The sequence below is a fragment of the Akanthomyces muscarius genome, chromosome 4 (assembly GCF_028009165.1).
Source record: "Akanthomyces muscarius strain Ve6 chromosome 4, whole genome shotgun sequence".
Classification (NCBI taxonomy): domain Eukaryota; kingdom Fungi; phylum Ascomycota; class Sordariomycetes; order Hypocreales; family Cordycipitaceae; genus Akanthomyces; species Akanthomyces muscarius.
In genome coordinates this window covers 4,467,577-4,490,014 of record NC_079244.1, presented here as the reverse complement: position 1 = coordinate 4,490,014, position 22,438 = coordinate 4,467,577, and the positions used below count along the sequence as shown (strand labels likewise).

Genomic DNA, 22,438 nt, shown 5'->3' with positions numbered 1-22,438 from the left:
ACGCTTCCCACACAAGGCCGACCTGCAATGTCGAGGCTTCAAAGTAAAATAATATTTCGACTGGCTAGCATACCGCTGATTTGAACTAGAATATTTTCCGAGAGTCTTCTTTCAACGGAACGATCTGGTTCAACACGACCTTTACCTCAGTAGTATCAGAGTCGACAGCCTTTTCAAATTAGTGAGCGAAACAATTTCAAGGAATACATGTGCGAGCGCTTACAAAGTAGCCGACGCGCAGTGCCTGGAAGCGAATGGTTTCTGGGCCAGCGTCGCTCTCATTCTCGCCAGCCTTCGCAGGCCACGGGGCCCGTCTACGGACTTCCTCGTACGCCGCCTCAATCATTGCATCCGGGTACACTGTCTCGCTGCTGGGATTGACGTCGTTCAAGAATTCCCCCTCTGCCCCCATGGGATTCTCCGACTTGAACAGCGGAGCGTAAATTCTCGCTTCCGCTTTGGTGGAGCCGTCTGGAACCCAGTGTATGTAGGCTCTTGGCTTTGTGGTCTTGTCAAAGACAGCGTCAATGGCGGTCACTCTGCCTGTAGCCTCATCCCTGGTAAACGACACGGCGCGAATGGGAGACGGACCCTGAAGCAAGCCCACCGTCTTTCCAGGCGCGAGTCTATAGTAGTTCTTATCATCAGTGTCTTGAAAATCGGCTCGATCGATGTAGATTGTCTTGGTCAAGGCCAGCTTGTGCGTCCCAAGGCAAGGATCTTTGGGTGAAAAGGGCGCCTCGAGCTCCAGGACACCTTCGTGATCCTGAATAGTAACAAGAATAGGGTCCAGAACAAGCATGAGACGAGGCACTGTCTGCTCCAGATAGCGGCGCACAGACTGCTCGAAGCGTGTTGCCTGGATAAATGTCCGGGCAGTAGTGACGCCCAGCTCGTTGATAAAGGACAAGATGGCGCCAGGAGGGACGCCTCTTCTTCGCAGCGCAATTAGAGTATACAGTCGCGGGTCGTCCCAGCCACGGACAATCTTCCTCTCAACAAGCGCTTTCAGCACTCTTTTGCTCATGACGGTGCCGGTAACATTCAATCGCCCTAGAACACAGACCACGAGGTAAGAATAGAAAGAACAAAAATGCAAGGAGGGTCAGGTCGCATACCAAATTCTCGCTGCATGGGCTCGTAGACTTCCAGCGTCTTGTTCAGCCATTCGTAGCTCTCCCTCGACAGGATAAATTCCGTTGTGCAAAGACTATGCGTGATGCCTTCGAAGCTGTCGCACAGACAGTGCGTAAAGTCGTACGTCGGGTACATCTTCGAGTCCGGTGCGCGTATATGCTTCTTATTATCCTCGAGGATGCGGTACGCTGTAATGTCCCACATCTGCGGGTTGTTGCTCTCCATGTCCTGCTTCATGCGCAGGGTAGCCGTCTGGGGTGCGTACTTTCCGTCTCGCATGTCTCGAAACTTGGCCAGATTGGTGTCGCTACCCTGCGCGGCGTGCGTGCAGCGATAGCGCGGACCTTCTTTGCCGTCTTATCCACCGCGCGAGAGCTGAATCTCGGCCTGGGTGCAGTGGCACACGTATGCCTTGCCTAGCCCTATCAACCTTTCAGCGTGGCCGTAGAGCCGCTGGAAGTTGTCGCTGGAATATGTAATCCTGCTCGGATTGAAGCCTGAGTACTGTCAGGATTGATTAGTCCTTATAGTGGTATATCATGGATAGATACCTAGCCATTTGATGATGTCCTGGATAGCATCAAAGTAAACCTGGTCTTCTTCGTTTGGGTTGGTGTCGTCGAAGCGCAAAATCTAGAAAACCGAGAGAGATTAGTTGCTGGACGCAGGTCCTGGCATATTGGGTATCGCATTACAGTTTCTCCTCCGTGATACCGAGCAAAGCCAAAATCTATGGCAATGGCTTTGGCGTGGCCTAGATGCAGATAGCCGTTTGGTTCGGGTGGGAAGCGAGTGACCACTGGCTTGACCGGTCGCTCCTTGAACACATCAGCCAAGAAACCCTTTGTAAACATGGTGTCATGATCTTCAATAATGGGAAGCACTCCTCTTTCGGTTTTTATTTTTGGAGCAGCGGTCTTTGCGTCGTGCTGGGCCTCGGTGGCTCTCTGAGCGCGTGCCTCTTCTGCAGCCGCTTTTCTCGCCCGCTTCTGGACTCTTTTTTTGAGCTCATTTCTGGCGACCATTTCGCCAGTGATATCGTCCAATACCAGTTTTGTAGCGCTTGCTACGATACTGTCTATTTTCCCAGACATGATGAGAATACGGTGGTTGCTAGCTGATTGTGAGAGGTGGAAACGGCTCAATGGATTAAGCGCTGAGTGATCGATGAGTGGGGGTGGAACGACAAGTCGTCAACAACGTCTAATATATTTCAGCCAGCTGCAAAAATTACACGTCAGACAGGTTTATTTCGATTATGACTCTTGAATGACTGTAAAGCCTGGGCTCATTCAACGCTCTAATTCTCGTCAATGCCGGCGCATATCGGCGCGTCTCCTAAGTGAGTCACTTGGGCGCTAGACCCAGACTCCCTCATCCACCGTCTCTATCCATTCAAAGTATAGTGAATTGAGCAGAGCATGAGCTCTCTTGACTGTCTTGCTCTTATGCGATCAATTCTCGTAAAATTGAGATATATTTCCCCAGGATTACATGGGGAACACCAGATCTACAGCAAACTCTTGTTCTAAACATAAGACGCGATGCGCATTGTAACTCGCGGTGCGGTTTATATTAGGCACTTCCTGATTTTGATTAAATCAGGGTGGCGTCGGAGGATTGATCTGCGCGGGCGAGGCTGAAAGCCTAGCCGTCGCTGCATGGACAGGAAGCACCGACTAGACATGAATATAAGGAGGCGTAACCCTACAGCTTCGATGTCTGCGGAGATAGACATCCCTGAGACGCTCCGCGCAATTCATCGAGCCTCGTAGTTTTCATCGGGAACTTCCATCCCTCGTCCGGTGCACGCTTGCATTTCGCAAGGTTCATCAGATAGATGGTGACCCCATTAGACCAAACACGCTCCGCGGAGGTCATCGGCAAAAGACGTGGATTGCGCGAGGCAAACCTTCCAGTTTATATGCCGGCATGTAGACAACATCGGCCAGTCCAGTGACATGATATTGTCAAATTTTCTCTTACGCTACAGGGGCTTGCTAATATGATTGTGCCATCTTCAAGCACTCGACAACGTCAAGTGCGACGAGTTGAAGAATGTCTGTCGTGATATGCCCGCTTAGAACAACCCCAGCATAGCTAGTTCCATCTACAATAGCTCTAATGGATGGTCATAACCTGACCATCGCTGAGCTGATAACCTGACCACTAGTGTGTTTAGCTACGGTTAGGCCGGGGCGTCCTTAAACTATTGTATATATATAATTTATTTTATAGCCAATGAGAAGATATAACTATAGCTTTATTATAATCCACGTTCTATAACTTTAGCTGTACTGGTACTTAATAACTATTTAAAACTAGTTTTGTAATAATTTTAAATGACTTTTTTCTCTTTCTCCTTCAACCTGCATCTGAACCGTCATGATCTCCGGCTAGAGCAACCCTCTACATGGTAGCTTGAACCCCCCCTCTCGCAATCGCAGCTTTCGCCATTGCCATCGCACTCGCAGCCAACGCACGCGGGATCACCCCCCTTTTCGGTCGTTTCGCTGGTCACCTCGAGATAAGAAATGTCGTGGTCGAAATCATCCGGCTCTATATCGCCATCTTCTTTAAATCATAAATCCAGGTTCGCTGCTGCTGGGCTTCTGACTTGTGCGCTGGAGATGGGAACCAACTCCATTTCGAATGCCGACCAAGCAATGAAGTCGAGATAATCAAGTAGCATACCTATACTGTCTACTTATATTGGATAGCTTATAATAGTTAGACGTGCGTCGAATGCACAGCTATTCAAAGTAGTCGGAGCGGTACTGGCCGCTGCAATTGATTGGTTTGACGGCAACGTCGTAGAGCTAGCCTTGCCGTTTGCGGCCAGCCAGACACTGAAAGGCGCAGGCATGACGCCGTGTTTCCGATCGACGATCGGGCGCGGGGCCACTATAAAAACATCAGGCTGGTCCAACTTGTCTTCTAAGCCCTTGGGAGATATCTAAACCAATCCCAAGTAATGCTCAGCCAATGAGAGCAAAGTGTCGATGCTTCGCCGCACAATGGATGTTGACAAATGGCTTGGGTCGGTCAACCTCTACGAGGCTGCTCAAATCTGGGCGCGATTTAACAGCGCATGCGAGCCGCATAAAATGGTCTTGTGGAGCGGCATTGAGTTTGAGCAAGCGGAGGATTGGGCCCGCAAACATGATCGAAAGACACTGACACAGGCGATGGGTCCGTTGATGGACAAGTCGAACCCAAGTTGCCGCCGCAACATAAAGGACGATTACCAGTGGTGTCTCTATGTGCACGCCGCATCCATTCTCTTTGCCGTCTTTATCAGCACGGGCAGCGAAGTGGTTGTGCTGGCGCGCCATCCACCCCAGCGATTCAACCCATACTACGAGTCGTACTATCAGAACATCGAAGAGCCATGGTTCACCGCTTGCTGTGATCCCGACAAGTTTAAAATCATGTTGGCTCACCCGCAAATCGAGGGCGCCGGAGACTGCCTCTACCATTACTGGCCCGTTGACAGGGTTGATGAATGGAAAAGGATGTTCCCGCATCCAAAAGTTCTAACGCCCCGGCCATGGCCGCATCATACCTGGGACTCTGTCAAGACGTCCGAGTGTCAAGAAACGGATCTCAGGCGTGAAAAGCATACCATCATGGAGAAGCTCTATTTTTACAAGACCGGGGCTTCAATATACTGGGCGGTCACTGTACGTAGTTACGCGGTTTGCGCTGCATCCCTGCGTTGACACCAGATTCAGACGAGTAGGGCGACTGCAACCCTTTGTGCCGAGAAGTGCCGCAGAAAAATGGACAACCAAAGGCTACCGGTCGAGGCGAATCCTTTGCGGGTTAATGCTTCAAATCAGCCCCAGCAGGCCAAGAGCGACAGCCCGAAGGCACAGATGAAGTCTGCAACCACGGCACAAACAAAATCTGCATCCATGGTACAGGCAAAATCTGCATCTACGGCGCAGGCGAAATCGGCGTCCAAGGGGCAGGCAAAATCAGTATTCGCGGCGCAGGCAAAGTCTGCATCTGAAGTGAAGCTAAAATCGACATCCAAGGTGAAGGCGCAGCCTACACCCAAGACAGAGGCCAAGATTACATCCAAGCCAAAGGCAAAATCTACATCCACGGCACAGGTACAGCCTACGTTCAAGGCACAAGAAAAGTCTCCATCCGAGACCCGAGCAAAGCCGACTTCTAAAGCGAAAGCAGCATCAGCTTCCAAAGCAAAGGCAAAGTCTGTATCCGAGGCGCAGACAAAGTCTCCATCCACGGCCTCAACATTATCGCCGGCCGCTAAGACAAAAAGTGCCCAGAAAAAAAAGAAAGCTATAAAGCCCAATGGTAAAGGCAAGCCTTCAATTATCTCAGATCTACATGAATAACGCCACTAGTAAAAGACCAAAAGGGAGAGCAGCTGGTACAGCCAACTTGAACGCAAATGGCAAAGAGATTTCGTAGTAAAAACGCTAATCACGGAGGCTAGGCACAATGTTCCTCAAATACGACTGGGCAGATACCAGCGATGTGCCATACCTGTTTTATCTTCCACAATATAAGTCTTTCTCTTGACATCCCTGCTGCCATGATCCAGTGTTGCTCGGCATCTCTAGTCCATTAGTTTATACTTGTCGAGCAGCTTGCTGTGCCTACTATTTCCCTTGCCGGCCGGGCTTCCTCCCTGGCTACTCCCCCATCGCGTGCTTGCAGCACCACAAGAGCCCAATCATCACGAAGAACCCGAGGATCGAGCCCACCGCAATTATCGCAAGGATGGCGTCGGACAGCGGCTTGTTATTGCTGTAAGACCTGTAGCCGCCGACAATCTCCGCTTTGCTGCGTGGGGTCCACGTCGGGAGCCACGCACCCGACGCCATGCTAGGCAGCGAAAACGGCAGCAGTTTTGTCTCGGACTCGTGCCACTGCGCGACAAAGGGCTGGTGCATGGTGACTATCATCGTGGTCGTGGCGTCTGCGCCGCTGAGGGTCTCGTTCCCTGGGCTGGGGGCGAAGCTGGTTGGTTCGCTATCACAACGCTGCGACGGCAGATTGGGCTGTCCATTCCCGGCGTATGTAAAGCCACTAGAGAATAACACCGTGGTGAGTGAAGTGTCTCCCACTATATTTGCGGAGGCACAGTTGACCGGAAAGAATACGGATGGACCTAGCGCAGCAGCAGGCCTGGGTATATGCTCGTTGGCCTATGTCTGACGACGTCAGCGTGACGCGGTAGTATACCCATCCACTTGGACACACGGCCGGGCTAAAGGTGAAGTTGTCGAGGTCCCAGCCTGGCGGGTTGCAGGAGGAAAACCGGGCATTGGCCGTGTTGGACTGGTAGTACGACCGTATCTCTACCGGGCCGCCCCCGGTGAATGTATTTTCGATGTCTAGGCTTGTAAAAAGCAACGCGCACTCACTGGGCTGGGTGAAGAGTGCCGTAAGTGCAGGCGCAGTCGCGGAAGGTACCGTAGCAGTTGCCGTGGCCATGTCCTATCGATGAGTTCGTATTGAAGGATTCGTGTAATTTGTGCTGCTAGGCCTTAAAAGCAATTGCGAACATTGGACTGCCAGAGGGTAGTAAGTCATTGGGGTGTCAATACATAAATACCATTCTGGATCCGGGGATAGAAGATGGGAAGGTAGGATTCTGGGAGACTGGGCTGTTGCTGGAGACTTGGCACTATCAAAAAGACCCTGCTCTTGTGACTACCGTTATGCATGGCTTAATTCTTAATGTCCAGCCTTAATATAGCGTTAGATACCGCTGGGACAGAATAGAACCCTGTTGTTTTGGCGAGTGGCGTTCAGAGCCAAGGCGCTCAAATCAGGCTGGGTGCAGTTTACACAGCACGTGTCGGTATGGCAAGCAACAATAGGCCCAGTTCACTCCCGAGTAGTGCAACCGTCAACACGAAATGGGAATATGTGCATGTGAGGTACTTTGAAGGATCTGTCGGCCTCCGTGTACAACGGGGACGGGCGCATCAAGTTACAGGGACTGAGACCTAGCTGGTATTCGATCTGCCCGTTTGTGGTATCCAGACTGCATAAAAAAAGTACCAGGAGTTTTGCTTTAATGTAATCTCTATACAAATAAAAGGATGTACTAACTCTTCTTCCTCTTCATCTCTTTCACTGTTACTGTCGTCTTTCTCTCTTCTTGTACTACTTTGCTGTCTTTTCCCCCATTCTCTTACTCTAGTTTCTTTCAGATAGGCGCTCTGTCCTATTGTGTATCTCGACTTGACTAAAGTACCTCTATTTTATACGGTCTTCGAATTCTTGTTGGCTAGTTGGCAGGCGTGCTGCACTGCCACGTTTCGCCCTGGAGTCTTTCAGTCTACAACATTTAAACCACAGCGCGCCGGTCAGCTTCTACATTTCGTAGGTGCCGCGCGCATCTTACTTTTTACGCTAGCATTAATTTGGTGGCCCGGACGAACATCTTCCGCGAACAGGAGCATTCACCATTCTCCAAGTGATAGTACAGTAGAGCTCTCACACAAGACGAATATTCGTAACCCCAATCGGTATAAAAAGATGCGCCTTCGAGTGATTGATCGTGATCTTCACGCGTATAATCTCCGCGGTATAGCTAGTTTCCTCTTCCACGGGCGACTTGTATAATACTACGGCGGTGTAATCCAGCCATGGAAAGAGGGCAGTTGTCTGCCTTGCGTCGGGCGCTTACTGGTGTTCGATGCAGCCGAGTGGATTGCGCTGGCGTGGGCGAGACAGGGCTGAAGGCTTGATGAACTAACTAGCCCGCCATCTCCATCTCCAGCTCATCCCAGGCGCCCGATCTAATTCTTTTGAAGCGACGGTTACAGATGTATGCCCAGGAGAAAAAACCTGCCCTCGGTCGCCAAGAGATGCCTCGTTCTGGACGCATCAAACATCCGCCAGACTCTATTCACCAGCCGGAGCGCCTCGCTGGCAGTAATTAAAAGCGCGCTGCTCGTGCTACATCATGGCGCAGATCAGAGCTGACAACGCCGAGCCAAGGCTGAGGCTGGAGCGCTACATCGACGTATCTTATGTCCGCTCTGTGCTAATAATAGGTCTCCGCCCCCGAACCCCGCAGCGTCGGGCTCGATATAGGAGAGGCTGTTTTTAAAGTTGTCTTCCCACTTCTCTGAGCCTCTCACTGCCCTATACGACGTCCCAATCTCTTCACCACCACGATCTTCTTACCACCGACACTGCGCATTTTATCAGCGGAAAATGGCCGACAGTGGCCTTGTAGCACTCACCGAGGCTGGAAATCCTCGGAAAAGGAGATGGGCGACAAAGGCCAGAACTGGCTGCTTGACATGCCGGTACGTGCTCCGTCTTCTCCATTCGAAAGTATAGTTGTGCAATCGCCGCCTGTTTTTCGCCCTTCTTGTTATCCCTATCCCCTCTTTTTCCCAGGGCTTCTCCTTGACAATGATTGGAAACACATCACTAAGTGTACGTCCATCTTCTCGTTGCATCTAGTGCTCGGCGTGTCAAGTGCGATGAGACGAGACCCGTCTGCCAGAAATGCATCCGCAGCCGCAATCATTGCAGAGGTTACATCCTCCCACCACCTGCCGCCGACCTCGTCGAGGCGGCAACCGCAGCGCCGCGGCAGCGTTGGCCTTCATCCAGCATGTACCGCAAGGACTACGAGCTGCGCATCAACTCGGAGGCAGAACCACCCGACTGGGCGTATCTGCAATCCATCCAGTATTGTACGTACGGCGTTGTTTCTCCAATCTTCGCATCTCTCAAGGCTATGGCTTGTTTCTAATTCTCTTCTCCATTGCCCGTGATAGACTTTGATGTCCTTGTGCCAGCGAGAAATGCCGATTTCGGCAACGACGTGCTTCCGCCGTTTAGTCACGACGACTGGATCCACGAAACCTTCATCTGCGCCATGATTTGCGAGCAAATCTCGCGCGTCGGCAAAGCCCGATCAAAGGGCAGCAGCAGCATCGCTCCCACCGAAGACTTCCAGCCCAGGGGCCTGTGGGCAAGCTACTACCGCTACGTGCTGGAGCACATCAAGATTCTCAATATGTGCATCCGCGACGAAGGGCGCTACGGCGGCAGGAACCGCGTGTTTTACTGCATCGCGCGGCTCATGTACTTTGACATGGTGGCCGACGCATCGTCCTGCCACGCGCACATTAATGGCTTCTTCACTTATGTGCAAAGGATCGGCGGCGCCAAAGCCGTGCTCAGTCTGCCCGTGCCCCCGATACAGAGTTTCCGAGCTGTTTTGACGTGAGCTGCACCCGCTTGTCCCATCTACCCCTGGACTTTTGCCATGTGCTTTCGAAACAAAGAAAAAAGAAGTGCTAACTCGACGCCATGTAGGGTCGGCGCCATGGCCAACACGACCAGCCCTGCGAGCCAGCAGATCCCCGGGCCCGGCCAGCTGACCGACGACGAGATCGCCAGCATCTACGACTGGACCTTTCTCAGCAACCTGCCGTGCCCCAGCGAGCTTTTTCTCTGCATCATCCACCTGACGCGGCTGCGCGTCCGCGTCTTTTCCGGACAGCCGGCCGCCCACGCGACCGCCTTGAAAGTCCGCATCCACAATCTCTTTGACAAGATATGCACCCTCGACTTCGACATCTGGGTCCGTGAAGCCAGCACCACAAGCGACAACGCGCCCGACGTCGCCGAGGCCTTTCGGCACGCCACGGTGCTGTACGGCATCGTCGCACTACCTCGGCGCGCCGTCGCCTCCTGGGCCCGCCACCACCACGGCACCACCGACGATGACGCGGTGGTGTACGCGCGGGTGCGGTCCGCGCAGCAGCGGGCGCTGCTGGGCGTCATGCGGCGGATGGCGCCCCGGATCAAGTGCCGGTGCTGCATCACCTGGCCGCTGGTCGTGGCCGGCGTGGCCGCGTCCGACGGCCGCGTGCCGGGCGTGCGGGCGTTTGTCGAGGAGAGCTTCCTGGCCATGGCCGACGAGCCGGCCGAGGGCGGCTTCGCGCTGCCGAGCCTGCAGCGGCTGCGCGTGCTGTGGCGGTCGGGCCGGACGGGCTGGGACGATGCGTTTCCGAGACCATGCATCGCGGTGCAGTGATGGACTGGGGGTGAAGATGGCGAGGGCGTGTACATAAGAGCTTGTCTGTGCTTGGGCCCTGTTGACTGCTCACTGGAGAGCATGACATGAAATGACCGCAATTCTATATACATGTACCAATGATGTAAATGAGTACGAAGTATAGCAGGATATATATAGCCTTACCCGACATGGTAGATATGTACATCGATGGCATAGGACTTACATAGCTATACCTGGCACGCTAATTGTGTAAATAGATAAACTCTCGGTTCCAAAGCTGTACCTGACATGCTACTCATGTAAATAGACAAACCACAATGTACAGATTTACCAGACATACTATGTACATGGATAAACGAATATATGTACAGCTTTAACCAACATAGCGATTATGTACATAGATACATCAGGATTAAAATGGCTACACCCAATATACCATACAATGCAATACATCACAGCGATTCCCACCACACAACCGTGCCAAATACTGCCTCCTGAGGATCCCAGCTCCCTTCTTCAAACCCAGCATACTCCCCCAACCAAGCAAAACACCTCTTACTCTTCACAGTCACCATCACCATCACCATTCCGCCTTCTCGGGCATCCCCGGCGCAAACCTTTCCCTCTCCACCACCACCACCCTCCCCCCAACAACCTCCATCCTCCCCTTCACCTTCCCGTTCCCATCACCATCCTCACAATCCTCCCCTCTCCTCCTACACCGCTCACACCCCTCCACCTCCCCCCAACGCCCCCTGCTCAGCATCACCCTCGAGCACCTCAGCCCCTCCCCCTCACACCCCTTGCACCTCCCCAGCCCCGACTCCCTCACGCTCCTCACACCCCTCTGCACCCTCGGCGGGCCCTCGACGTACCTCACCGGGAAGCCCTCTACATATCTCGGCGTCGTCCTCGCGATCCCCTCTTCGTGCTGGGCCCACAGCCTCCCCGCGCGCGCATTTAGCCGCTGCGCGTGCGCCTCCACGACCGGGTCGTCCTCGTCCTCCTCGCTGTCGCTCTCTTCGACGTCCGCGGCCGGGTCCCAGCCCGCGTCGAGCAGCGCGCGGCACGCATCCTCCGCCTGCTGCCGGGTGTGCTTCTTCGCGCGCTGGCGCTCGCGGTGGTTGAGCGCGCGGAGACGCGCATTGTCTGGGTCGGGCGGCCTCTCGCGGAGCAGGCTCTCCTCGTAGAGGCGCGCGTCCTGCCTGGCAATGTCTTGGGCGCGGCGCTCGCAGAAGGAGATGCGTGGCGGGCGGGCGGGCGGTGGTGGTCTGGCGGCGGCGCGGGCGTCGGCGAGCCGCTGCACTGTAAAGAGCAGATCCATGTCCATGTTGGGTGTGACTTGCAGAGCACAAAAAGCAAGTTTCTTGCAGATGGGAGAGGGCGAGAGCCGTTGTCGTCAATATATGTTCATGTGTTTGCTTGTTCGTTTGTTTGTTGGGCAGCTTCTTCACTGTCGCTGGACATTGACACGGCATGCAGTTGGCATTTTTCATTCAACTTTATATTCATACTCGTCAAAGAAGAGAGCGGCTAGGTTGATGATGCTTCTTTCATCCAAACAATCCAGCAACTTGAAATAAACACAATCTGGAATAAAAAAGAAGGGCAAAGAAAAAGCATTAAATAACAAGAAAGTAGAAAACGCCCCATCCTCACAAGTACCGATATGCTTTGCTAATATCTTTCAGAAATCGGCACACAAAGACAATAAAATTACCAAACAGGCCACAAGTCCCAAACGCCAAACCAATGAGTGTGAATCTCTCGACTCGCGAGAATAAGTGAAGGAAAAAGAACAAATCCGCCCTGTAAAAAGACGAACAAATCCATAGCTCAAGCTGAAAAATCGGATGAAAACGCCATGTAGAATTATGTCCATGTTGGTAGTAAAAACACTCGAAAATGGCAATCAAGCTGCGAAGCTCGGTTGCGCGTGTATATGCAATAAAGGAAGCCAGTCTTGATTCTAGACGGCATTCCGTATGTCTTCTTTTTTAATTTTTTTTGAATGCAGCGTTTGCGTTCATGTTGAGCCGTTCGACGGCACACTCCGCGGAGTCACGTCGCCGCTGAGTCGTCGGACGGCAGAAATATGTTGCGTCTTGTTGTTGGCTTCAGCAATCATCTGCTGCTTCTTGCGCACCATGCTAAGTCGTCCTGTTATCATTGTAATCATTTTTCGTACATGAGCCTCCTCTTCTGTGTCCAAATCGCCGCCCTCTTGTGTGGCATCTCTGACCGGCTCCTTGCCAGAGGATATTCTGTGGCCAGCAGGGTCGTCACTGTCCAAGACGGCTTCGAGCATGCGGATCGCAGTGAGGTACGAAATCTCGCAACCAGGCAAGTTTTCATTCGTCACTTCGTCAATCGCGGCTGCGCGACTCATCTCGAGCGCTCGGTCGTACATGAGCTTTTCGGCGCTGATGCCCGGCGTAAGGTACACTTGCTTTGTGCCACCAGGGGAGGACGCGATCGAATCCTCGTCTTGGTGGGAGGGGTGCCCAGGATGGTCCTCGGGAAGCAGCTTTTGCGCCTCGGTAAGCTTCAGGCGAACAACCTCAGACTTCTCCAAGACTTCGTTGAAGCGCTGACGAACCCACTGAACCACGGCATTAATGCGCTGCACAAGCGTCTGCGGGACAATTGCTGATTCGGCGCGAGATTTCCTAGACCACCACAGGCTGGCAATATCCATAGCACGCGCAAGAAGTGTCAGGGATTTGACGTAGAGGACTAGGGCTTCCTCGGACAAAAGCACCGTAGCATCCACGGTCAGACCATCGTCCTCGTTGACAACCTCGTCGGGGACGAGACCGCCAAGACCATAGTCCACGGATGGGGCCATTGGGACCAGCTGCTTGTACTTGACTTCGGCGAAACCGTACACACAGTCACTCCTAGTCGCAAATTCCTCGATAGCCTGTGCAGACTTGGCATCCTCGTCAGACGCCTGGGAGGTCTTACCGTCGCCCAGGAGTCCAGCTGATGTCGGGGTGGGGTATGCAGGAAAAGGCTGATAGAGAGGTGGCGATGTACCTCTTTGGCGTATGGGATTGACCTTGTAACCAAAAAGACGAAGACTGGCGTCTTGAATCGCCTTGGAAATGGCGCTTGAGGCAGATCCGGGACTAGCTGAAAGCGCCTTCTCGTACGAGGAACGGCGGTCCTGGCCGGCGCGTCCTTGGGCCACAAGCGCTGTCCGTGAGGCAGGCGTCGGAATAGCACCGGTTGTGGATGTAGACGAGCCTTGCTGAGTATACCTCCTCTGCATGGGGCTCGACCTTATGGATGCGTTGTTTTGACCAAGCTTCTCATTGGCAGCCAGCTCATCAGCCAGTGCGTTGACCTCGACGTGCCGGCGCTCAACGACGACATAGTCTCTCTCAAACATGACGTCTTGGGCAGCCTTTTCCTCTTCTGATAGAGATATATCAGACGGCTGCCGCGCTACTCGCAACGATGATGGCTGCAGCTCGCGTCCACTCCGATCGGCTGCTCTGGGATGGTTGGGGGTTGAGTGTGACTGAATTGGTGGCCCAGGTCGTTGGATACCGAGACCCTGTCCATTATCGCGGGGCGATATGCTTAGACGAGGACGCTCGGCATTTTGGCTATGGCGTCTTCGGCTCACATCAGCGGGGCTACCTACAACAGATGAGCGTGGTGAATCGCGTGGAGACTTGGGTGACGAGCGCATGTCCCTAGGATCGTTACTCGGCTGCCTGGCCATCTGCGTGCGAGGCGACGATGACATGGTCTCCCCTTGGCGAATTGTCTCCAGCTCCCGCTCCCGCTCCCGCTTGGGCGGCTTTGGTACATCATCCTCGACAAGGCCCGGAATATCGTCAGTAACAACGTGATGGGTGAAGAAATTTTCGAAGCTCAGGCGCTCCACGGGGCTTCGCTTCAGCAGAGCGCGAACAAGAGCTTTGAGATCAGGTGTGACGACGACTTCTCTAGGAAATTTGATGACATCCTCCGCAGCTTCTATCTTGCGGAGCAGCTCAACGTGATTCCTAGCTCGGAAGGGCGGTCGTCCTGTAATCATCTCGTACAACACGGTACCGACAGACCACAGGTCGGCCTTGGCGTCGTACCGTTCGTAGCGAAGAATTTCTGGGGCCATGTACAGTGGTGAGCCACAGAGAGTATCAGCGAGAGAGGTTGATGGCAAAACTCGAGCAAAGCCAAAGTCGGCGAGCTTGAGCATGGGCAGAGAGGCAAGACCAGAAACGGGAATAAGGGAATCCCGGCTAGCCTCCATTATGGGCAAGGCCCGTTCTTCTCTAAACGCTTGGGACGGCAACAAAAGCAGATTCTGGGGCTTAACATCTCGATGGACGTAGTTTTTGGCGCGGAGAAACTCGAGGGCACTGGTGAGCTGCTTGAGAAAGTGGCGGATGACAACCTCGTGCAAGCCAGAGTTGGGTGCGCAGGGGTACTTGCGGGCCATCTCATGGGTCGCGGGGTGTGTGATGAGCTTGTCTCGCTTCTTGATAAAAAGGGACAAGTCGCCAAGCTCGCAGTATTCCATGATGAGGTTAATGTGTGTAGAGGATTCGACGCAGTCGTGTAGGGCAACTATGTGGGGGTGGCGCAGAGTCTTGAGGATCTGGATCTCGCCGTAGAGATTCTCCTTGAGCTTCTTGTTGAGACGCTCCAACTCGACGGATTTGATGGCGACGGCGGCTTTGGACTCCTGGTGACGGTTAGTCGATGGCTGCAGACCGGCGCGGGCCGGCGACAGGCGGCTTACCTTGTGCCATCCCATATAGACTTGCGCAAAACTGCCTTTGCCGATTTCCTTATCTATGACAAAGCTTCCAATATTGCGGCCACTCCTCCGAGTGCCACGGGACGAGGTCCCTTCCTGTCGGCTAGCCATGATGTCCTGTGAAGCTTATCAAAGACAGGAACAGAGGAAGCATTCAAGGATAGCCGCTGGCGGGCCTATAATATCCGAAAGACGTCGACGGCGGTCAAGGTAGTCATGTAAGCTCTGGGAGAAGCGTGGTGTGGCGAGGGAGATGTAGAGGTCGAACAGACAGAGGTGGGAGCGAAGTCGAGCGAGGCAACGGCGGTCGAGCTATGTGCGCAGAGTCTAGATGGATCGAAACATGTGGATAAGGCGGGCGGGAATTTATCGCCGGGGCTATGCTGGGTCGAATAGTTGGGCGGGTTGGAGTGCTCTGCGGGCTTCGTCGAGTTAGCTGGTCTGCAGGGTTTCAAGTAAGTGGCCAGCGAAGAGCCGCGATGGGATGGGCACTGAGGTATGCATGCAGGGTGGAGGGTGTGACAGGACAGGGAGCCGCAGCAACGGACCAGGAAACGGGAACAGGCGTGGAAGCGGCAGCCTTGAGAGACGTATGCAAGGCGACCAGATGCGCAAGGCAGCAGCGACAGAACGGGAGTCGAGGCGGACCAGCACAGACGCAACGTCGAGGCGCGATATGTCGAGATGCAAGGATGCGTTGGGGGAGGAGACAAGTGCCGGGGAGCTAGCAGCGATGCGCAGCTCTAGGCTCATGAAGGTTGGTGACTAACACGGCAGCGCAATGGAAACAGGAAGGCTGCTGGAGAGATTCGAAGGCAAAAAAAAAAGACGAGCGTGGTTCACCGGTTTCGCGGGAAGGAAATGAATGAGGGTTTGTCTCAGGACTAGGCAGATGACTGGGGGAGGCGATACGGTGGGCAAAAGGCGAGACGAGCCCAGCGCGCGCGAGGAACGGGAATAGGTGACCGACCACCAGCCAAAGCTAGCAGGCCAACTACCTGACTACCTAGGCAGGGGACCATGCAGAATCGGGGAGGGAGCACAGCGCCACCGTGACACTGGGCTGGACTGGACGACCGACTTACCCTGATGGTTTTGCGGCCCGGCGTTGGGGCGGATAGTTGTGAGTTGACAGAGTGGCGAAAGAAGGAAAGAAGGTGAAAGACGCAGTCGCTAAGAAGCAAAGCGTTTGTCTTGTGTATTCTCCGATGGGGATAAGGAGAAGGGAGATGGAGAGAGGCGATGGGCGGCGTTCGTTGCACGGGCTACGGCTGGCTGACAAGTGTGACTGTGTCCGATGGCGCAAACAAGAGACAAAAGGCGGGCGATGGCGGAGCAGCAGCGCGACGAGAGAGAGAGAGACCAGGCCAAAACGACTGACGACAAGGCGTCACCGACTAGGCAAGTTGCCGAATCGAGACGTCGGCGCTAAAATAGTGAGGGGAGCGCGGCGGCGTGTGGTGGTTGTGGTGGTGTGGGTTGGGTGGTGGTGACGATGTATTGTGATGGAGTCGAGTCTGCCCGAGTTGTGTTGGAGGCTGCAAGTGGATTTGTTGTTACAAGTCGCAAAAAGGGGGGTGGTGAGGTCGACTTGATGAAAGCGAAATGCTGGGCGGAACAAGAAAAGATACGAGCGTTGTTTGTGGCGATGGAAATGGGGAGAGCAAATCCATCACAAGCGTTTGGTCGGTTTGCAGTGATCAATCTACTTGATGCACCACCACCGCATGCATCATAAGCCAGCAGCCAGCAGCCAGCTGCTGCGGCGACAAGACCCAACCTCATGGTCCCAGAACAAGCCAACCTGACGAGTACACATGGTTGGCGCAGCGCTACTGGCTAGCGATATTCCCATTTAAGCTCTTTTTTTCTGACGCGAGTTGGGCGCTGGGTCCGTCACGACACATTTGGAACGAGCTCGTGATGCCGTCCCTTTTTGGGGGGTCCACGGTGGTGGGTGACTGACTGTTGGCGCCATTCTTGTCACCCAGTCAGTGTCTGTGAGGGGGGGGGTCTCTTCTCCAACTGACATCACAATGCAAGTACCCTAAAAGTACCCTGTCGCTAGGTCAGCCTGGGCATGTCTAGGCCTTCTTTAGCGCTGTCGACCACGTGAGGGTGGTAAGGTAACAAGTCGCCCCTCTCTGTGAATCCCCAAAAGTCTACCTCGTCGGTACTTCCATGATTCCAGGCCTACCTAGGACCAAATTCCCCGAGGCGCCGCTGCTTGCGAAAAGAAACAGTGGCGCTTTTGACTCGCCCCAAGCTCTCCCCCTAAATTCCGGCAGTCCTTGGGCCGCAGGAAATGGAATTACAGCGCAGCAGCCACCTGTACTTTGCTACCTAGGTACCTACCTAGGTACCTACCTACAAGGTATCGCACGGTAGCTTGTAGGTACAGCGATAAGCCAAGCTTGCCAGTCCGATGGCGCCTTGCTATCATCTTTTGTCTGCACCTATCTACAATCTACAATCTACATGGCACCGCCCGGTCTATCTATCAACCAGCCCGAGTAGTTATCGGCTCTCCTCATGATATGCTATTCCCTTTTCTACCTATGCCAGATGAACCCTATCTATCGTCACCCCGCGTTATCATCGCACATGCTGAAGCCTGACATGGCTGGGGCAGGGGTCCCCTACTCCATTCCCTCCCGTGACTCTTTGTTGCGAGGTTACGAGACGGTACTGTGCATGCCAGTACCAGTCGATGTGATATCCCGCCAGCAGTGGTGACTGAGTGCAAGTGACGAAACACTCTCTGCCTGCCACATTGGCTGCCCATGGAACCGAAGATGGCGTTTCCAGCCAGCCACCATAGGACAGCATCTGCCTGTCCCCCATCGAGGCAGTCATTGCCAGCCAACCAGGCCGCCACTCCTCCACCACGGAACGGCTCTGCTCCCGACAATTACAGGCTCAGCCGGTGAATAGGTACTGCATCATGGTCTCCATCAACAACTCCCCTCGGCTGCATATCGCCATGTTGCCCTGCGCCAGGCATCTCCAAAAGGGCACCATCACTTTCTCCACCCGGCCTGTCGCCGGGATGACGCAGATTGTAAGCCTGGATGACTTCCCTCCACAGTCATCCCTAGCATCTTCGCGTTGCTGATTTACATGCTAAAATCAGTAGTGCCTATACTTGTCTTGTACGGAGTACGCTCGAAGCAAATACCCAGTAGCATATCCTGCTACCGGAAGCCGTTCCCCGCAGAACCACATCACATCTCACACCAACGACCCTTGGCTAGGACCCTGGCGCGACTGGCAACTAGCTGCCGGGGTGTCTGGTTGTCAGCTAAAGTTGCTGCCTCACCGTCGTTGTGCAGATTCTAAATGGAAAAATCACAAGAAAAAAGAAAGAAAAGAAAAGAAGAAACCAGACGCAGCATCCACCACATCATCCCCTCACCACTCAACAGCGCCTCGTTATGCCGTGCACCATGCCAAAAGAACAAAAAGTATCGAATACGGGTTGACAGTCAATGTCGTGACACCCTCCCATCGCCCTCTCCATCCACGTTTTCTTGCCTCTCCCTCACTGCGTGTCCGACGCTACTGTGCGGTACCTGCAAGGCGCTGCCACATCACATCACGTCAAGTAGGTTGCCATGTAGCCTCTCTCATCACCCCCGGATTCCACTTCCTCAGGAAAAAGGTTGGGGCCGCAGCCGTCGTGGCAGCAAGCCAGCCCAGCGTAGCCGATGCATGGGCGAACCCAGAGGTCCTCGTGGCAACTCACACCAAAACAAACCTTCTTTGCTCCCCCATGTCTTTTCCAAACCTGCATACGTAGCGTCCGTCCTTTTGAACTTGCGGTCCTCGATGCCGCCCGCTCGTGTCGGTGCAGCCCACATGCTACCCGCTCGTCGCCCCGATAGGCTCATGGCCACCACACACCCTTCCGTCCTCCTCCCCCACGATCGCTCACATTCGATACAACATTGCACAGAAGAGGCTTGCAGGCCATCTGCAGTTGCTTTGCATAGATTGGAAAGAAAAAAAATGACTGCGCTGGCAGCTTTTAACTGGCCTGCTCTTATTGCACATCAAGTCCATTGTGCAAACTCATCTTACAACCCCCCCCCCCCCCACCGAAATATTGGACGCATTTATGCTCGCCCGCACCACCTTGCTCGTTGGGAGTCGCACAGCAGCGCCGGCCCCTATCCGTCCTCATTCTCTTTCCCCCAGTGCTTGGCATTGCGCGTGGTTTCTCGCTAATTAAATCTTAACCGTCTTTTCTCATAGCGTGTGCGTGGTCATGCTAGTCATGTCTCTGCAGCCAAACTCGCTCTGGGCACGGCTCTTGTAAGCTCGCCGAAGTCGGACACACACGCACTGCCGCTACTTATCTGCCACCAGGTAATAACAATCTTAGATGCTCGCATGTGACTGCTCCAACCCATCTAGATCTTTGTGCCAGCCCGACCCCCGACGGCCCTCTATCACGTCCGTTTGAATGAAATTAGATATTAATAAAATCAATTCGCCTAGCTAAATTCCAATGTTCCTATGCTGCCTCATGACGGTCATGGCAATCCTTGGGGTATCTTGTGGTACGACTAAAATCACATAAAAACGTTCGCTATGTCGTTTCAATTCCCGGGACCTCGCGCTCACAATGCAGCCCAGTCTACGGACGGTCTTTGTCATCAACATTCCTGCACCTTTTTTTCTTTTCATTCTCGTTTCGCGCATCGTCGTTCGTTTCTATCGGGTCGCGTAGCGGTCATTCTAGTGGGCAGCCTTGGGGGCGTTGGGCAGCTCCTTGAGAGCCTCAGCAATGATGCTGACACCCTGGCGCAGCTGCTCCTCGGTGATGACCATGGGGGGAGCAAAGCGGATAATGTCGCCGTGAGTGGGCTTGGCCTACAGCAAGCGGGTTAGCCATCAATCACCATAAAAAAAAAAGTAAGTCGCGCAAAGATTTCACATACCAGCAGGCCCTTTTCCTTGAGCAGCATGCACAGGTCCCAGGCAGAGCGGCCGTTGGTGGCAGACTCGTCAATGACGCAAGCATTGAGAAGACCCTTGCCGCGGACAATCTTGAGGATGGGCGACTTGAGATCGAGGAGTCCCTGGCGGAAAATCTCGCCAAGGCGCTGCGCGTTCTCAATCATCTTCTCCTCCTCAATCAGCTCCAGGGCGCGAATGGACACGGCGCAGCCCAGAGGGTTGCCGCCATACGTGGAACCGTGTGTGCCGGGCTCAACGACCATCATGACCTCCTTGCTGCCAAGGACTGCACTGACAGGGTACATGCCACCGGAGATGGCCTTGCCGAGGGTGACCATGTCGGGCTTGATGCCGGCCCACTCGGAGCACAGCATCTTACCGGTGCGGCCAATGCCAGTCTGGATCTCGTCGGCAATGAGAAGCACATTGTGCTTGGTGCAAAGCGCCTGCACCTTGGCCAGGTAGTCCTCGTCGGGCACCATGACACCAGCCTCACCCTGAATCGGCTCAATGATGAAGGCGGCAGTATCCTTGCCGTGGGCGTTGAGGACCTCTTCAATGTCGGCGACATTGTTGTATCGGATGGCCTTGCCGGTAGAGGGAGACGTAGCGCCAATGTTGGGAATGTAGGGACCGTAGTTGTCCTTGGATTCGGGGTCGGTCGACAGGGTAATGGCAGCCATCTGTCGGTATTGGTAAGCTTTGAACTACTTAAATACCAATAGTCGAAAGAAACTTACTGTGCGGCCGTGGAAGTTTTCGGCAACAGCAAAGACGAGAGCCTTGCCCTTCTCAACGCCCTTGACCTTGTATGCCCACTTGCGGGCAACCTTGACGGCGGTCTCGGTGGCTTCGGCACCAGTGTTCATGGGAAGCACCATGTCGTAGCCAAAGACATTGCGCACCTTCTCCGCCCACTTGGGGAAGACGTCGTTGTGGAAAGCGCGGGAGCTCAGCGTGAGGCGCGAAGCCTGCTCGGTGAGAGCCTTGACGAGCTCGGGGTGGCAGTGCCCTTGGTTGACGGCGCTGTAGGCGGACAGGAAGTCCATGTACTGGCGGCCCTCGGGGTCCCAGACATTGATGCCCTGAGCCTTGGCGAAAACGACGGGAAGAGGGTGGTAGTTGTGGGCGGCGTACTCGTTCTCGGCGTCAATGGCCGTCTTGGTGGAGGAGGAGTGGAAGCGGGAGTCTGCCATCTTGAAGGTGTAGAATATGCAATTGCAAGCCTAGGAAGCAAGAATATAGGTATCAGTATAGATGAAGGAGGTTTTGGGTTTTTAGGGATGCAAAGGAAAGCGAATTGGTGTCTTGTGCAAAAAGCTGGCCGGTTTCAGAGCAAAACACGTCCGGCGCCAACGACAAGCTTAAAATTGCCCCTCTAACCTCGGACAGCTTACAGCCAGACCAGCGGCCGTTGTGGTGGGGGGAGGGGCAATGGTGCGGTAGTGCCAGTAATGCAGTGGTAATAATCAGGACAAAGGGCAACGCCAAAGCAATGACGTCGACTGGCAGCAACCTACCTGTGGTTCGTTGTCTCGATCTAATCTGGAGGAAGCTGTCTGGAGACGAAGGATTCAGACGCGTGCAGAAGGTTTGGTATAGCAGAGGACTCGAGAACAAGAGGTGGGCGGCACGCACGGCAGCGAGGCAGTAGATATACCCGTCTGTCCCCATCCCTGGACCACCATGTCGCATGTCGCCGTCGTGGGCGCTGTACGAATTTTTGCGCCGCCGCTATACCCCTAAGTGCAAGTGTGAGCGCCGTGATGTGGGTTCCATTGGTTTTTGTGTTCCAACAAGAAGCGGAGGCCGACATGAGGTCTGGCGGACCCAGACGCCTTTGTTTCGAGGCTGGCTGCACGAGTCCTGCTAAGACTTTTTTGGCCTTGCGGGCATCGGAGTTGAGTTGTATTCCCATCAAGGGTTGCTGAATCTGATAGGCGTAATCTCGCATCGAACAGCGACTTCCCTTGTTGGGCAATTTTCACGGAGGAGACGGCCGCTACGGAGTCTGTCTTCATTCCCCATGGCCTGCCCCCGAACCGACCGTGCTGGCTCACCACTAGTTGGCCGGCCGTGGCCGCTCCACACACACACGGAGTCTGCTGAAGTTTTTTTTTGTTGCCCCCAAAGAGAGAGCCAATCCTCGGGCGACTTGGCGTCTGCTCTCGGTGGCCTGGCCTGGTTTCAGCCCACCATGACAGAAAGCGCCGAAGCCAACCGGCGCGGTAGGGCGTGGATTCTGGACACGATCATGTTCATGATGGGTCCGCAAGCCTTGCCGCTCCACCCCTTGCGTCTCTGCGCCGCCGCCGACGTATCTTGGTATCGCACCGCAGCCGTGGCCGGGGGCCGGGGTGACCGGGGCGACCGGTCAGGCGCCCCCTCACGAGACCAGCCAAGAGCCAATTGCTGTCGAGGTAATGACTGTCGGCTTACGCTTGCATGAATCGGCATTGTGGGTGATGTCGATGGCTGCGCAACTGTCTTCTTGTTCATTGTGTGTCTCGGTGTGCAAGGATGCAGCC

General features: G+C 54.2%; 8 protein-coding genes across 8 annotated transcripts; 2 read left to right on the top strand and 6 right to left on the bottom strand.

Annotated features, from left to right (window-relative positions):
• Positions 1 to 141: 141 nt before the first annotated feature.
• Positions 142 to 1,416, bottom strand: LMH87_012221 (uncharacterized protein; the record flags this gene model as incomplete). The annotated part of the gene is made up of 4 exons (XM_056201497.1): positions 142 to 169; positions 224 to 244; positions 333 to 1,053; positions 1,119 to 1,416. The coding sequence occupies 4 exons, from the start codon at positions 1,414 to 1,416 to the stop codon at positions 142 to 144; spliced, it is 1,068 nt and encodes a 355-aa protein (XP_056053243.1).
• Positions 1,417 to 1,494: 78 nt separating this feature from the next.
• LMH87_012220 (uncharacterized protein) lies at positions 1,495 to 2,231 on the bottom strand (the record flags this gene model as incomplete). The annotated part of the gene is made up of 3 exons (XM_056201496.1): positions 1,495 to 1,634; positions 1,689 to 1,770; positions 1,833 to 2,231. 3 exons carry the CDS (start codon positions 2,229 to 2,231, stop codon positions 1,495 to 1,497), a joined length of 621 nt encoding a protein of 206 aa, XP_056053242.1.
• Positions 2,232 to 4,139: 1,908 nt separating this feature from the next.
• On the top strand, positions 4,140 to 5,554 carry LMH87_012219 (uncharacterized protein; the record flags this gene model as incomplete). The annotated part of the gene is made up of 3 exons (XM_056201495.1): positions 4,140 to 4,820; positions 4,872 to 5,463; positions 5,520 to 5,554. 3 exons carry the CDS (start codon positions 4,140 to 4,142, stop codon positions 5,552 to 5,554), a joined length of 1,308 nt encoding a protein of 435 aa, XP_056053241.1.
• A 250-nt stretch (positions 5,555 to 5,804) lies between these two features.
• On the bottom strand, positions 5,805 to 6,609 carry LMH87_012218 (uncharacterized protein; the record flags this gene model as incomplete). The annotated part of the gene is made up of 2 exons (XM_056201493.1): positions 5,805 to 6,201; positions 6,284 to 6,609. 2 exons carry the CDS (start codon positions 6,607 to 6,609, stop codon positions 5,805 to 5,807), a joined length of 723 nt encoding a protein of 240 aa, XP_056053240.1.
• A 2,146-nt stretch (positions 6,610 to 8,755) lies between these two features.
• Positions 8,756 to 10,189, top strand: LMH87_012217 (uncharacterized protein; the record flags this gene model as incomplete). The annotated part of the gene is made up of 3 exons (XM_056201492.1): positions 8,756 to 8,837; positions 8,922 to 9,372; positions 9,466 to 10,189. The coding sequence occupies 3 exons, from the start codon at positions 8,756 to 8,758 to the stop codon at positions 10,187 to 10,189; spliced, it is 1,257 nt and encodes a 418-aa protein (XP_056053239.1).
• A 537-nt stretch (positions 10,190 to 10,726) lies between these two features.
• Positions 10,727 to 11,501, bottom strand: LMH87_012216 (uncharacterized protein; the record flags this gene model as incomplete). The annotated part of the gene is made up of 2 exons (XM_056201491.1): positions 10,727 to 10,763; positions 11,047 to 11,501. The coding sequence occupies 2 exons, from the start codon at positions 11,499 to 11,501 to the stop codon at positions 10,727 to 10,729; spliced, it is 492 nt and encodes a 163-aa protein (XP_056053238.1).
• Positions 11,502 to 12,197: 696 nt separating this feature from the next.
• LMH87_012215 (uncharacterized protein) lies at positions 12,198 to 15,059 on the bottom strand (the record flags this gene model as incomplete). Its single annotated transcript, XM_056201490.1, has 2 exons — positions 12,198 to 14,873; positions 14,931 to 15,059. The coding sequence occupies 2 exons, from the start codon at positions 15,057 to 15,059 to the stop codon at positions 12,198 to 12,200; spliced, it is 2,805 nt and encodes a 934-aa protein (XP_056053237.1).
• Positions 15,060 to 19,688: 4,629 nt separating this feature from the next.
• Positions 19,689 to 21,106, bottom strand: LMH87_012214 (uncharacterized protein; the record flags this gene model as incomplete). Its single annotated transcript, XM_056201489.1, has 3 exons — positions 19,689 to 19,823; positions 19,892 to 20,593; positions 20,651 to 21,106. 3 exons carry the CDS (start codon positions 21,104 to 21,106, stop codon positions 19,689 to 19,691), a joined length of 1,293 nt encoding a protein of 430 aa, XP_056053236.1.
• Between the last annotated feature and the right edge of the window lie 1,332 nt (positions 21,107 to 22,438).